This window comes from Panicum hallii, chromosome 2, assembly GCF_002211085.1.
Source record: "Panicum hallii strain FIL2 chromosome 2, PHallii_v3.1, whole genome shotgun sequence".
NCBI lineage: Eukaryota > Viridiplantae > Streptophyta > Magnoliopsida > Poales > Poaceae > Panicum > Panicum hallii.
In genome coordinates, this window is record NC_038043.1 from 7,142,880 (window position 1) to 7,158,393 (window position 15,514).

The 15,514-nt window shown below is 47.2% G+C and overlaps 1 protein-coding gene across 1 annotated transcript; it reads left to right on the plus strand.

The window, feature by feature from the left end:
• Window positions 1-12,801: 12,801 nt before the first annotated feature.
• On the plus strand, window positions 12,802-14,744 carry LOC112881569. Its single transcript, XM_025946317.1, has 4 exons — window positions 12,802-13,374; window positions 13,485-13,537; window positions 14,068-14,247; window positions 14,352-14,744. The coding sequence occupies exons 1-4, from the start codon at window positions 12,949-12,951 to the stop codon at window positions 14,590-14,592; spliced, it is 900 nt and encodes a 299-aa protein (XP_025802102.1). The 5' UTR covers window positions 12,802-12,948; the 3' UTR covers window positions 14,593-14,744.
• The last annotated feature ends 770 nt before the right edge of the window (window positions 14,745-15,514 follow it).

Sequence of the window (15,514 nt, forward strand, 5' to 3'; positions counted from 1 at the left end):
GCCGCTTCGGCCTCCCGTGGCCCTTTCCCCTCCGCCTCCCACTGCTCCGGCAGTCCAGCCTTCCGCACGACCTCTCCCCTTAACTGGCCGCCGCGCCGGCCTCCCGCGCGCCCTCCGCTGCACGCTGCTGCGGCCTCTCCCCTCCACCGGCCGCCGCTCCGGCCTATGCTCCGGCCTCCCGCCGCCCTTTCCCCTCCGCCTCTCACTGCCTCGGTGGTCCGGCCTTCTGCGTGCCCTCTCAGGCTCTCCCCTTCGCTGGCCACCGCGCCGGCCTCCCGCGCGCCCTCCGCCGCACGCTGTTGCGGCCTCTCCCCTCTGCCGCCTGCCGCGCCGGTCTCTCGCGCGCTGCTTGAACAACCGCCGGCTCGCCGCCTGACCTCCATGCTCGCCGCCGGCCGTCGCTCAGCTTCCGTCGGGCTAGCAGGCCGACACGGGCCGTCGTGCTCATCGGCCCGACCCGGCACGACGAGCTTGCCCTCGTGCCGTGCCTCGGCACGTCGGGCGGCCCAGCCCAGCCCGACTAACTTATCGTGCCACATAGGGCCAGGCCGTATCGGGCCTGGGCCGAGCCGGGCTAGTCCGGGTCCTGCCGGGTGGCCCATTTGGCCAAATATATATCCAATGGCAATGTAAGAAAGGCATGATGTGTTTATTTAGCTACATCGAGATTTGGTCTCATTTTTAGAGTCTTAATAAAAATTCAGAGTAAAATATGTGGCCTGATGATATACTAGAAAGGATATTGTTATGTGATAATACTAACTTGAAAAGTTGAATGAACTTATAAGGTGAAAGTATTTCCATAACTTGAAATTAAGTAATGTAATAAAAAAAATGCACTTCGAGAATAGAAACTTACAGAAAAGCATCTTCACAGTAACATCAAAACTAAATAACCAATAGTGTTATCCAACTGCATATGAGTATAGTGGCGCTGGGAACAACGAATAAATAAACCAGTTTACACCCTCCTTATCAAGCTTGTTTATCTTAATAGTGAAACACTTTCACCTTCCCAGCAGTTTTTTTGGCCTGCTAGACCCTCTAAAATGATACATAGAATCACTTGTTCACCCTATCACCTGCATGCATTAGGTGGGTGCTAAGAACCATTTCACCATCAAGGGCTACTAGTAAAGATGAAAAAAGCGCACTGCCCTTCTCCCTCTGTACTGCACATGCACACATAATATAAGTTAGTTGTGAAATCACAAAACAATATACCTACACTATCTAGACTTGCACTAAGGTTTGTCTAGTGTGCCTACCCTATCACGAAGAGTTTTGCAATTTATAAGCAAATAAACCTATCAAACTAACCTAGTAAGTACTTCTATGAAAATAAAGGCACTAAAGAAGACTAGAAGAAGGTAAATAAATATGGAAAATAAAGGCGGTAATTTAAACAGCTGATGAGAAAGACGCTCGGGTCAAAAATTTATTTGTGGTACTCCCAAGAGGCTTAGTTCACATTTGTTCACTAAGGATTATAGTTCGGTTCATGACGCTCATCACTCTTAATTCCACACCAAGACGAATAGTTTGCAAGCAAACCATAAATTTACTGGCCACACCACTACATGGTTCGATCACTCCTTGATCCATCTCTTGGGAGCCACACCTAGCAAACGACTCCCTCTAGGACTAGGCTAGCACTAATCACTCACTAGCTAATCTTATGCTAATTGCCTTGGATGATTATATTTGACACTATGGTGCCTTAGTACTCTTCCCAAGTTATTAGTGTGAGCTTCTCTTGACTCCACAGCACCTTCAAATGCATGAGTAGGGTAGTATTTAGGATTAACCACTAGAAATATCCTTGCTCAATTGGGCTCAAATTTTCGGTGCAACACATGTGCAAATACATTGTAACCTATGATACTAGCTAGCTTCACACTCACTGAAACATCCAGCGTGCAACACATGTGCATGTAGCCGTTAGGCCTCCATTCGCAGCAACATTGAGCACCAGATGATCCGGCGTGTTGCATCTCCTGATCATTGTCGAACCATCCGGCATTCATATATACTTGAGCCAAACCATCAAGCACTCATTCTCCTCAGCATAATTATTCTAAGAATTCCTCGCCATGTTCACCGGGCCGCTCCCTCAGGACATCGTCGCCGCCATGACTGCTCTGTTTGGCCTTGATGATGAGGACGACGATGAGGTCAACGAAGCATTGCTGCAGATGAGCGGGGAAGGCGTCGACGACCTGCAGCAGGACAGCAGCAACGCGTCGGCGTAAAGGACCTGATGTCCTCCATGCGAGAACTTCATTTCTCATGTATCCACGGATCCTTTTCCTGCACTTCTTTTCAGAACAACTGCCCTGCTGGCTGCGACCTTCGGGCTTCAATTTCAAGCGACCCTGCTGGCTTCGACCTTCGGGCGCTTCACTAGATGCGACTCCAAAACTGCGCTGCTCTGCTGGCATTGACCTTCGAGCAAAACTCCTTTTTAATTCTACGCCTGATTGTTGCCACACACAATGTGCTCCTCTGCCTACGGGAAGCCCATCCCCACATCGAACTACTGCGCCTTGCCGGTGGCCAACATGATAGTAAACGACTTCCAAATACTGTGCTGGAACGTGCGGGGACTAAACTCGGCGGCCAGATGCCTGGCCGTGCATGAAACAATCGCGGCAACGACCTGCCACATAGTTTGCCTTCAAGAGACAAAACTAGAAGCGATCGACAGAGAGCTAGCACTTTTTCTAGGGGCCTATAGGCTCAACCATTTCGCCTTCAAGCCGGCACAAGGGACCAGAGGAGGAATACTGCTCCTTTGGAACGACGGAGTGATTGATATGCAGCAAATTGAAACTGGTAGATACTCTATCACGACGACTGTTACAGTGCGCGACACTGCTGCTTCTTTCCTGTTGACAGGCATTTACGGGCCTTCATGACGGGCAGAAAAGGAAAATTTCCTGCATCATCTACGGCAAATTAAACCGGCTAGCGACACAAAATGGCTTCTGTTGGGTGACTTCAACATCATCTATAGGGCCAAGGACAAAAACAACCGCAATTTAAATTTGCGGCTCATGCGACGTTTTCGAGCAACTTCAAACTTCTGCGAGCTAAAGGAAATACACCTGCGGAATAGAAGATTCACCTGGAGCAATGAGCGACGATCGCCGACTCTGGTACGGCTAGAGGTGGTGGGACACGACGTTTGATGAACATGCGCTGCATGCGCTTTCCGCCTCACACTCGGACCACTGCCCGCTACTGCTAGCTCACATGTTCGGCCCAAGGCGACCGACCCCCTTCAAATTCGAAAACTTCTGGACCAAACTACCGCGCTTTCAAGAAGTAGTAAAACAAGCATGGTCGCAACCAACCAGGCACACTGAGCCATTCCACAGACTGGGACACAAATTATTCATTACCGGGAAAGCACTCAAAGAATGGAGTCGAACCCTCATCTCAGATGCCAGAATGAAGCTCCACATGGCTCAAGAAGTCATATTACGCCTCGACACAGCACAAGAGCACAGACCACTCTCTGATGCCGAGTTCCATCTGCGTGCTAAACTCAAAAGGAGGATCCTGGGATGGGCGGTCATTAAGAAAGCCAGACGGAAACAATGCTCAAGGGTTGCCTACCTCAGGGAAGGAGACGCAAACACAAAAAAGTTCACCTCAAGGTAAATGCAAGAATACGAAAGAACTACATACAAGGGCTGCAAAATGGGCACGAATGGGCGGTGACCCATGAGGACAAGAAGATGATCATAACCAACCACTTCTCAACGGTCATGGCAACCCCGCCGACAAGAACCACAGACTTCAACTGGGAACAGCTACAAGTGCCGGCGGCAAACCTGTCCTCACTTGATGCGCCGTTAACTGAACAGGAGATCCTCGCGGCCATCTCTCAGCTCCCAAGTGACAAAAGCGCCAGGTCCGGGCGGCTTCACCGGCCTCTGCTTCAAAACCTGCTAGGAAACGATAAAACAAGATGTCATTGCGGCCTTAAACAACTTCCACAGCCTCAGATGTGCGGACCTTAACCTGCTCAATTCAGCGAGCATCGCTCATCCCAAAAAAGAAGGAGCCGAGGCAATACAAGACTTCCAACCAATAAGCCTCATACATGCTTTCTCGAAAATCATCAGCAAGATCCTAGCTCTTAGACTGGCGCCTCGTATGGATGAGCTAATGGCACCCTGCCAAAGTGCATTCATCAAGGGACGTAGCATCCATGATAACTTCTTATACGTGCGCAACATAGCACGATGGTTCCACCGGAACAAAACGCCGACACTACTAAGGAAACTCAACATCTCCGAGGCCTTCGATTCGGGTGCGTTTGGACTACCTTCTAGACTTACTGCAGCGAAGAGGTTTCCCGACAAGATGGCGGGACTGGATAGCGGCCACACTTACATCATCAACTTCCAGGATACTACTAAATGGAATACCATCAGAGCAGATTTGCATGGATGGGGATTACGACAAGGGGACCCGCTCTCTCCGCTTCTTTTCATCCTCGCAGTTGACCCACTACATCGTCTACTCTCCAAAGCCACAGACCTTGGGTCGCTAAACAAGGTTGGTGGGTGGCTAGTGCGCTTCAGAGTGTCAATGTACAATGACGATGCGGCAGTTTTCATAAAGCCAACAAAAAAGACATTGACAGCTTGACAGAAATTCTCAATGAGTTTGGAACCACAACGGGCCTACACACAAACATCAAAAAAACGACTGTCACTCCCATAAGCTGCTCTAACATTGACCTTGACGACATCCTCCAAAACTTGACAATGCCGCGAGCAAATTTCCCGATTAAGTATCTCGGGCTGCCACTATCTGTGCGGCGATTACGGAAAATTGAGTTCCGACCTCTTGTGGACAAGGCGGCGGCAAAGATCTCAGGCTGGTATGGCTGGCACTTAACACAAGCTGGACGCGCATGTCTCACCAAATCGGTGCTAACATCCCAGCCGTTCTATCTACTCACTGTGATCAAAACGGCAAAAGACCTTCTCGAAGATCTGGACAAGATGCGCAAGCGTTTCCCACTGGAGGCAAATGCAAGGTCAACTGGACCAGAACCTGCCTCCCAAAAGTAAATGGTGGCCTCGGAGTGCTCAATCTTGAGCGTTTCGCTAGGACCTTGCGACTGAGGTGGCTCTGGCAGGAATGGACTGCACCTCAGAAGGCTTGGGTGGGCACGGAAATCCCTTGTGACAATACGGACCGCCTCTTGTTCGCAGCATGTACGACCATCACCCTGGGCAATGGAAGGAAAACGAGTTTATGGAGCGACGGCTGGCTACAAGGATGCCGACCTAAAGATCTCGCACCAAACCTTTTCAAGGTTGCTAAGAGGAAGAAGATATCAGTGGAATCGGCCCTCATGAGCAACTCCTGGGTCGGTGATTTCCCATTGCAAAGCGGCCTTACAGCAGCACACCTTGCAGAGTTCGCCACACTTTGGACAAAGCTACAAAACGTCCACCGACTTCCAAACCAAGAAGATCAAATATCATGGAAGCTAACTCGCTCCGGGCAGTACTCTACGGCCTCGGCCTATAAAGCGTAGTTATTTGGGTGCACCAAAACCATGCGGTCAACCTATCTCTGGAAATCGTGGGCACCACCTAAATGCAAGTTCTTCATATGGCTCATCACGCAAAATCGAGTTGGACGTCCGATCGACTGCAAAGTAGGGGATGGGCGCACTCACCGTCTTGCCTCTATGTCGTTGTGCCCCCGAAACAGCACATCACCTCCTAGCGGAATGTAGATACACGAGGAGAATATGGAACCTCACAGCTGAGTGGACAGCACAGCCGACCTTGCAGCAGCAGGAATGGCAGCCCAGCGACAGTGTTGCCCAGTGGTGGTCCAACACCGCGACGACACCATCCATACCGCGCAAGACCATGGCAAGCATCGTCATGCTAGTCACATGGGAGCTATGGAAGGAGAGGAACCGCAGTGTCTTCAGACACGATGAAACGTCGGCGACGGCCCTCATGTCGATCATAAAACAGGAAACTCTAGCCTGGGTGGTAGTTGGGCCAAAGATCTTGCGGGCCTAGTTTTGCGAGATTAATTTTTGTTTTCCTTGCACCGGCTAGCCGGATGTACTCTTCTGCTATATCAATGAAATAGGCACATTCTCATGCCCGTTCGTTCAAAAAAAGCTTAATTATTCTCCATCAACACCCCTATAAGTAGTATATCTTCAAATCGTCAGACCTCTTGGCATGTGTAACTCAGCTATCTCCAACTTGTGGTTAGCTTCACTATGTTTTCTTGATCAACCAGAGCTTGTTCTGTGCAATTTAATAAAGATGTATCGGGAATGCCAACATTCTTCATAGCAGGAGCTTTTCAAGGATACAAACAATCGCAGTTTTTGCTGCCCCTTCTTGTGTTTCACTGAAGATGCTGATTTTAAACGAGATTAAGCTAGAAAGCATATTAATGCTTTCAAGAGTAGGAACTTGTACTTGTGGATGGCATTGGCCAAGTCATACTTGGACTTCTGGAGCAATTGGATGATTTTTCCCAGAAGAGCTAGGGAACATCAGATTATATGGTGTTTTCAAAAGTGTGAACACCTGAATATCTGCCGAGGCATTTCATTAGCAGACAAGGACTCGTTTCTATAGAAAACGTTTTTAGGGGCGGGTAAAAATCCATTTCTGCGGGTGCGGTACCCGTCCCTATTTGTCGCAGCTAAAAATAGCTGTTTGTAGGGGCGGGTACCTTACCTGCCCCTAAAAATCTATTTCCAGGAGCGGGTCATACCCTAACCCGCCACTGGAAATCAATTTTCAGGGGCAGGTCAACCCATGACCCGCCCCTGAAAATGGTCTTTCCAACAGCGGTTTAGGGGATGACCCGCCCTGGAAAAAAAAATTGATTCCCAGAGGCAGGTTAGGGCACAATACGTCCAGATCATGTAATTCTCAACAAAACCACCCACCAACACATACGATCTGATTGTAGTTGTGTCGTTGAATACTCTCGTATTTTTGCATGTTTTGCACGGGGCAAGGTATTCTCTGTGTCTTCGTATTTTTTGCTTGGTTTTCCGCAGCTTGAATAAATTTATTAAGTTCTCCAAGAAAATAGGCATCCGTCCTTTGTGCTTTGTGCATCTATGTCATATCCATCTTTGAACATCAAACAAATAATTTAAATGGATTAAAATAAGCTCTTCAATTATTTTTAAAATATATACCTTTATATACGTGTAGATACGCATGTGCGTAAATATAGAAAAAAACGCAGTTGATTACTTAGAAATTAATGAGGCTAAAATATAAGGATTCGGTCCATATGTTTACATAACCTTGTTCTCTTACTAAAAGAACATAACTTCATCCAAAAGTTTGAGGCAAATAGAGCCCAAGATTAATGTCCATAAATAAATACTTTTATATATGCGTACATATTGGAAAAATCAATTTAACATCTTAAAACTAAAAAAATATAACCCAACTTATTATTGAACAACTAAATTTTATTAAAAAAATATAATGCATGTGTGTAAATATAGAAAAAAATCTTCTTCTCTCTTCTCTATGGATATAGCAATTTATTTACTTAGGAATAAGGCTAAAACATAAAGATTCGGTTGTAACACCCTAATTTTGAATCAGGAACCCTAAATAAATTTTGCTATATTTTTGCAGGATCCATAAGATTTTTATTAATTTCCTTTCAATTTTAGAATATTTACCATGAATTAACAATAATTTACTTAGCCATAAAAAGAAATATTAGAAAATATAGGTCTTACGCATTTCATGCCGCATTGCATTGTTTTATTGCTTGTCTTTCATTTGAATTTAAAATTTAAATTCAAATTCAAATGCATTGGAATGCTTTTGTTTTTCTTTCTCTCTCTTTTTTTTGCCCCGGCCTATTTTCCTCTCATTCCCCTTTTCTTCTCTTTTTCCCGCGCGGCCTAGCCCAGGCTGGCCTTTCCCTTCCCCTTCCCTTTCTCCTGCGAGGCCCAGCCCAGTCGGCCCTCCACCTCTCCCTTTCCCGACCCAGCAGCCCAGTCCGCTTCCCCCTTTTCTTCTCTCCCTCTCTCCCTCATCGCCAGGCGGGCCCCGCCCATCATGTTCACCCCTACCTCGAGCCAGACTCAGGTTCGACCCCAAGTTCGGCCGCGGCATGCCGCCCCTACGCCAGCGTGGGCCCGCACATCGAGGCCCCCCTCAGCTAACCCCCCCTCCCGATCCCTAGGCCACCTCAACTCGTAGCCGCCACCCTCACACTCACAAAACCCTAGCTCGCTCGCGCCGCCGCCTTCGTCAAGCTTGGTTTCACCGACGCGCCGCCGCTCCACCACCTTCCGCCGTCGAGCAAGCGCCGCAGGAGCTTGGCATTGTGGTAAGCATCGCCGCCGGCCCTTTTCCCCTCTTTTCTCCGCTGTCCCGTGCACGCAATCGCTCGCGGTCGCCGCCGCGCCGCGCCTCGCCGCGGTCTGCCTTCCCTCGGGACCCGACGCCCCGTCCAAAGTCCCTAAACGCGTTATCCATCTCGTGCTCTCTCTTCTCGACTTTTCCCCGCGTGAAACCGTCCCTGGAGCGCCGATTTCGGCCAACTCCGGCGAGCTCCGCCATCGCACGGCTCGCCACCGGCGCTTAGCCCGGCCACCCCAAGCCGGCAGCCCCGTGCAGTCGTCCGATCTAGATCCCACAATCCAGATTAGATCTAGACCGGGGTCAAACAACCCCGTACTGGTCAACCCTAGACCCTTTTGCACTTTAGCCCCTGAGTTTGACCTAAATCAACCCGCGATCCACGATAGTTCAAAAGTATTCACAAACAGATCTTTTTCTTCTGTTTTAACCCCTGCCTTTTTCTAAAATAGAACCCGCCGTCCCTAGCCCCTCTATTTTTTAATCTAAACCCTAGGTCTAAGGTTTATTTATATTTTAACCCTCATTTTCTTTGTTCAGAGCCTTTAGGTTTCAAAATCTTTTACAAATAAGCCTCTAGAATCATATTTTAGCCATAACTTCTCCATTTTAACTCTGTTTTCATCGATTCTCATGCTCATGCGATCCTTGCGACGCGTATAGTAGCTTTATAATGTTGTTTTGCTCTATTTATATTATTTGGTATACTGTTTCTTATTTATTATATTTGCTTGTTTGTACGTACTTGTGTTGTGCTGCGATAGACGGTACGCAGTTTGAGGGTCCGCAAGAGCAAGGCTTTAAAGATGCCCTTGAGCAGCAGTGCTTTGAGGAAGGCAAGTGGTCTTTGATCATATTTTGGTCCTAATGACTTTATAAATACACATATTTACTTTATATGCATGCATGCGTCTATAATATGATGGGTCCTAAACTAAGGATATGCCTAGTTTCTGTTGAAATATCCTTGATTAAACCTGGATTATTTACTTTATGTTGTAGCTGCGCTAGTTGCTTTTACTTAGAATTTAGTTGGATAACTCGGAAACTATGCTACACTTATTTTTACTTCATGTTCTGTAATACTTTCATGATGATAACTTTGAGATCATTGCATTAATTGGAATATGGAGAACCACCCAGGAAAACAGTGCAACCACAATACTATATGTCTCTAGTCTTGATTAATTAATTAGAAACTTTAGCTTGTGATAATCTTACCGAAAGGGCAAGAGGGGTTGCATCGTCGGGGTATAGCTCGGTCCTCTTGAGGGTACGATATGATCCTGGTTAAGGCGTCTGCCTCATTAGGGAGGGTTATTAGGGAGGGTTATGACGCTTGGACTTGAAACCTTAGTGGATTGTCATAAGTTATGGAATCTTTGTAAAGGCCTCGTAGTGAATCCCTGACACTCACCTCGGAAGTGTTTAAGGGCCTTGCAAACCCAGCATAAAGGGAAACACGAGTTGTGGGTAAAGTGTACAACCTCTGTAGAGTAAAAACTGATATATCAGCCGTGCTCACAGTTAAGAGCGGCTTGGACCCTCACATGATAGTTGAACTTGAAGATGATCTAAATTGATGTTCTATATTTATGTTGTTCTTATCTTTTTTATTTATTTAAGGGTTGGTATAAACTTACACTTAGTTAATGCTTGCTAAATAAAACTTGGTCAACTAAAAATGCTTATCACAGTCAAACCATGTCAGCTTTTTCTTGATTTTTGGCCTTGCATGTCATATAATTTACTCCACTTGTTGAGTACCAACCATAAGTATACTCACACTTGCTTTATTAAAATCAATACTGCTCAGAACAAGATAATTATCCAGAGTTCCCTGAAGATTTTGAGGAGTTCTAGGCGTATGTCTCCCAATCATCTGCCTGTGAAGTTGAAGCTCCACTGCTAGTTATAAATGTTTATTCATTCGTTTAAGATTAAGACTTTCGATCATGTAATAAAGTATCTTAATACTCTCTTTCGTTATGATATTATTTCGGATACACACTTGTATCGTCTATCATGTGTGTGAGCTTGATCCTGAAGCACATATGAGATGCATTCAGTTTCTTTTCAAAACCAGGTGTGACATGGATCCGAATGATTACATAATCTTGTTCTTCTACTAAAATAAACTAGCTTCATCCAAAAGTTTGAGGCAAGTGGATCCCCAAATGGCAAATCCACACCAAGGAGATCTAGATCTAGCTAGAGGTAAGAGAGCTCCATTTAATCCTTGAAACTATCAAAAAGCTTAGAAAAGATACGGGATTAGTATCAACTTACCTCTAGGGCCCCCAACTCCAAGGAAATCAAGTTTAAAACCTCCCCTCCCTTTTTTCCTTTTTTTGGATTTTCGGGCAACACCTGCCCCGAGCAAGCAATGGGCTGTCAGGAGAAGGAAGAAAGGTGGCACCAATTTTTTATGGGTATTTTCACCCGCCCCTAAAAATTCATTTCGAGGGGCAGGTGACGCCATCATCCACCCTCTGAAAAAGGGTCCCATTTTTGGGGCGGATGATGGCACCACCCGCCTGTGGAGAAAGCATTTTCATCCGTCCCTAAAAATGCTTTTTCAGGGACGGGTCAGCTATTAACCCCGCTTCTAGTAGGAACGGATTACATTTTCACTTGTCCCTGGAGAAAAAACGGGACGTTGCTATAAATCAAGCATAACTTTTCTTGGCCCAAAATCAAGCAACAACCGGAAGGTTGGATAGTCGAAATCAAAACTCATATCTGAGATGGTGGTGGCTAGCCTATGTGTTGCTGAGGGAGGGGAAACCCTAGAAAAAGCTAGTGCGCCTTATATATCGGTACGCGGGACCCATATGTTAGGGGAGAGCATCATGGGTGAAATAGGCATGCGTATATTTTCAAGAGGGGGTTATCTATTTACATGTTAGTTTTGGAGAACCATCATGGTAGTAAAACTATTTCATGATGGTTTTGCAACACCTTCACAAAAGGCCTAAATTTCATGACGGTTTTTGAATCTTTTTTCATGAAAAAAAGAAATTTCATAATGGTGTATTCATGCCTCTCATGAAAATGTGCCACCATCACGAAATCTATTTGGACCATTTCTATGATGTACTAGTACTTACTGCTGGAAAATAAGCCCATGAAGAGGTACATTTAAGAAATTCCAAAGAGAGAGTGCATGGCATCTAATAGTACCATACATACTGCTAGTTTGGGTTGGTACAAGCCAACTTAAATAGGAGAGCTCTCTCGTATGGTTGGATACACAACAAAGGGGAGAATGTGGCTGGTTTACACAACGTATATGCCTGTATATATTTTCGCGTGATGAACCGCGTGACTTGTGATTTGCGACGCAGCGAGTAGCCAAGCCAAGTTGGTGTAAAAACCATTTGCCATTTGTGTATTAATCTTTTGACAACAGGTATTAGACGTGATTAATGCGCAGTTAATGCCATAATCTCAAGTTAAATGGGCAGTATTAATCCGAGTTATTGGGAGGTTCCTACTGCTAATTAGTGGGTGATTTTATAGCGATAACGGTCAGCAGTGGGCTGCCTTCTCGTCTATAAGAAGTTCTAGAGACGTCTAGGAACAACACACGAAAAACCCACGTACTTCTGTTCTCTCTTTCTCTCCATGTGACGAACTGTGCTGTGATTGAGCTGCTGAATCTCGCCGACTCTTCTCCTTGGCGTGCATAGAGGAGAAAGGTGAGTGGTATCTCCGAGCCATTGCCGTTGTGAAACCTGCACGAGAGGCGGCAATAAGGTTTCTAGGTAGCGCAACTGCGTGACCGCTCGAGGGCGATCGACTACGTTCTGCACTGCCTCGCTGATTGTAAGTGTGATGGATTTTTACATGAGTTTATTTCAACTCTGTTTAGTTTGTCTGCTGTTAGATTTAAACTACGTAGCAGTAGCATTATTTTGTAATTTACCTCAAATTAAAATCTGGTCTATTTAAACGCATATTTCCAACACTTACATGGCAGAACTTGTTAAGTGTCGATGATATGCATGTTGAAGTTAATCGTACTGTACATACTGTGTTAAAATAGAATAATGATCGACGTACATATAATTCCTTGTTGATAACATAATTAAATGGAAGGATAAATATTAGTAGAGAGCCCAAGTGTTATCTACCACAAAGAAGAGAAATTACGATGCATAGTATCTGCAGATAAATGATAGATGATTCCATGCATGGGCAACTTTGAACAATTATACAGAATTTGCTTGAGAATGATGCCTGTGGTGCATTCAGGATTGACAGCATCATTAACCCATTTTTTCCCATGTGCATAACCAATTAACTTGGGCTCTGAAGTCTATATATACTAGAGGTGTCAGTGCTTTCTAATTATGTTGGTCGTCATGGGTTCCTGGATTTGGCTCCGAATCGTCAAATCAATTTCTAGGAATGAGGTAGTGGGCAAATGGAGTGGAATTGAATCACCAATTCCGATTCCAGGCCTGCCTGGGTGAGATCAACGGCCGTCTCGCACGGTCCACACGCTCCCAAGCCGACGCCTCCAGAATCCAAATCCATGGCCGCCCTCCGCGCGTCCCCGCTCTTCCTCCCGCAGCCCCTCTCACCGTCCTCCCGGTCCCGCCGTTGCGCCGCCTCCCGCGGGGTAGCCGCCGCGGCCAGGCCTGGCCCCGCTCCCTACAGGACCGGCGTCCATGGCGGCGGCGGCGGATCCAAGAAGAGGCTTCTTGCGAGCAGGCGGAGGCCGGGATGGGTGGGGGTGCCTTCTTGCCTGCCCGCGACGGAGGAAGGCGTTGCTGTGGCGGCCGCTGCTAGTGAGGAGGAGGAGGAGGAGGAAGACGGGTTCCTGGCGCGGGAGGCCGGGTGGGGCGTGCGGCGGATGGGGCGGGTCGGGGAGGAGATGCGGCGGGTGGCGCAGGTCCAGGCCGAGGCCTTCCACGTCCCCGTCGCGCTCTTCAACGACTTCTTCTTCAACTTCTTCAAAGTACATGCTCGCATCTGAGCTCCCTGCTCATTCTTTGGATCTGTTCGTGTTCTGAATTTCTGGTGGTAACTATTGGTGTTGTTCGTTGCTTGGTGTTGGGTCAAGATTAGGCCGAGGTGCTATCGGCGCTCATCTACAGAGTGAGGAACTCGCCGCCGGACAGGTGACTGACTGATGCTCTTGCTATCTGTGCTTCAAATCAGGGGTTGCAATGTTGAAATCGTCGCTCTTTTTTCCTTTGCCTGTGCGTTCTGAACAGGCAGTGCCTAACTTCAATCTTTTTGGCTTGGATTAGATTACCATTAGTACATCAATGATCAATCTGAATCCAGTAGTGTTATGTTTTCCAAAGACTAAATTGCATTCATTTTATCATTTACAGCTTGCAGTGTGGCTGCAAGCAGTATTCCTAGTTGTCTTAAGTTGCAACAGGGACTGTCAAATTTACCTCAGCGTTGTAGAATAATTCACCTTTTATGCTTAGTATTGAAACACTTCCTTGCTAAATTTAGTGTCCAGACCAGAGCGTCCTGAGTTCCTTGCTAAAATTACAATTGACATGTGTTCTAGCTAGACGTGCGGATTTTGTTGAATCCACATCTTGGGACTAGTCAATATGATCAATGGACAATGCCTCAACCTCATTTTGCTGTATACCATTTTTGCTGACAACCGAACCCTGTTCTTCCTTAGATATGCTTGTTTGGTGGCTGAAGAAGCTGAGCCAACCACCCAGTTGTCACAGGCACCATATGAGAAGATTGTCGGGGTTGTGGATTGCACGGTGCAGGATGAAGATGACATCCTTAAGCACCTCCAAGGTGCTGATGAGTACCTCTATGTGTCAGGAATCGCAGTGCTACCGTCATTCAGGTATCCTATAACATTCACAGTTCTTAGCTTCCACAGCTCTACTTGCTCATTGGGGCCAGGAAATCACTTATCTCTCCATGTTCATGCTTTCTTCATGCCCGCAGGAGGAGGAAGCTAGGGACGGCACTGCTGAAGGCCTGTGAGGCACTAGGGCTCCAATGGAGGCACAGATTCATGGTTCTAAGGGCATATGAGGATGACGATGGCGCTCGAGGTCTCTACGCCAAAGCAGGGTACAGGGTTGTGTCAAGGGATCCTGACTGGGTCACCTGGGTGGGGAGGAGACGGCGTGTTCTGATGATAAAAGAGTTGCCGCTTCACGATGACAGGATACAACATCAATGATCCCGGCATGTTTCCTGAATTGGGATGCATTGCTTCTTGTGTATACGAATAGCACTATGTACGTCCCTTTAGACTATATACAAAGAGAGTAGCAGGGGCTAAGAAGAAAGGACTGTTGTGGAATTGAGTATAAAAATAGAGAAAATTCCCTATTTGACCCTACTAAACTTACTTCTTCCTTCCTTAGCCTCCAGGAAAGTAGAAGAAGCTGACAAGTAAAGACTGTTGCTGGAGTTAAGCGTAGTTGCGGAAGTTAAATATAAAAATAGAGAAAATTTCCTATCTAGCCCTACTACCTTCCTTGGCCTCTTTTTTTTTTAAAAAAACTTATCTATTTAACACCGTAACTTCAATTCTTCTCTAAACTGCCCCTTCTGTCTTACGGTGTTAACCGCCACGTGAAAACACTATTTTACCCCTATTTTTTATTTCTACAGCACGTTTCTGAACATTTTGAAAAAGAGAAGTACTAGGGCCATGGCCGGCGGCGTGGCGCGCCGCTTTCGACGGCGACGAGGCTGACGGACGGCGGGGCAGGGCGGCGCGGCGCAGGGCAGCGCGTGTGCGGCCCGCGACGTGCGTGGCGGCGGCAGCAGGTTGGCCACGGCGGCGCGGCGGCGTTCCCGGCGGTTCGGAGACGGAATCACGCGGCGAAAGGTCCGGGGAGGACGAGGAGCTCACCGGGGTTCCGTTTTGAGGGTCTGTTCGAGCGTAGGATGGCCGGAGAGGCGGGGTCGACGGTGAGGTGGAGCTCGGGCGGTACTGGAGGCCGGCGGCCGGGGAATCTTCGATTCCCGGCGAGGTGGTGGTCGGAGCTGGTGTAGGAGAGGTTGGGCAGGGAGCTAGGGAGGTGAGTGAGCCTCGGGTGCGGGGGATTTGAAATCCATGGAGGGAATCGGGCGGATTTGACCGGCGTTGGTGA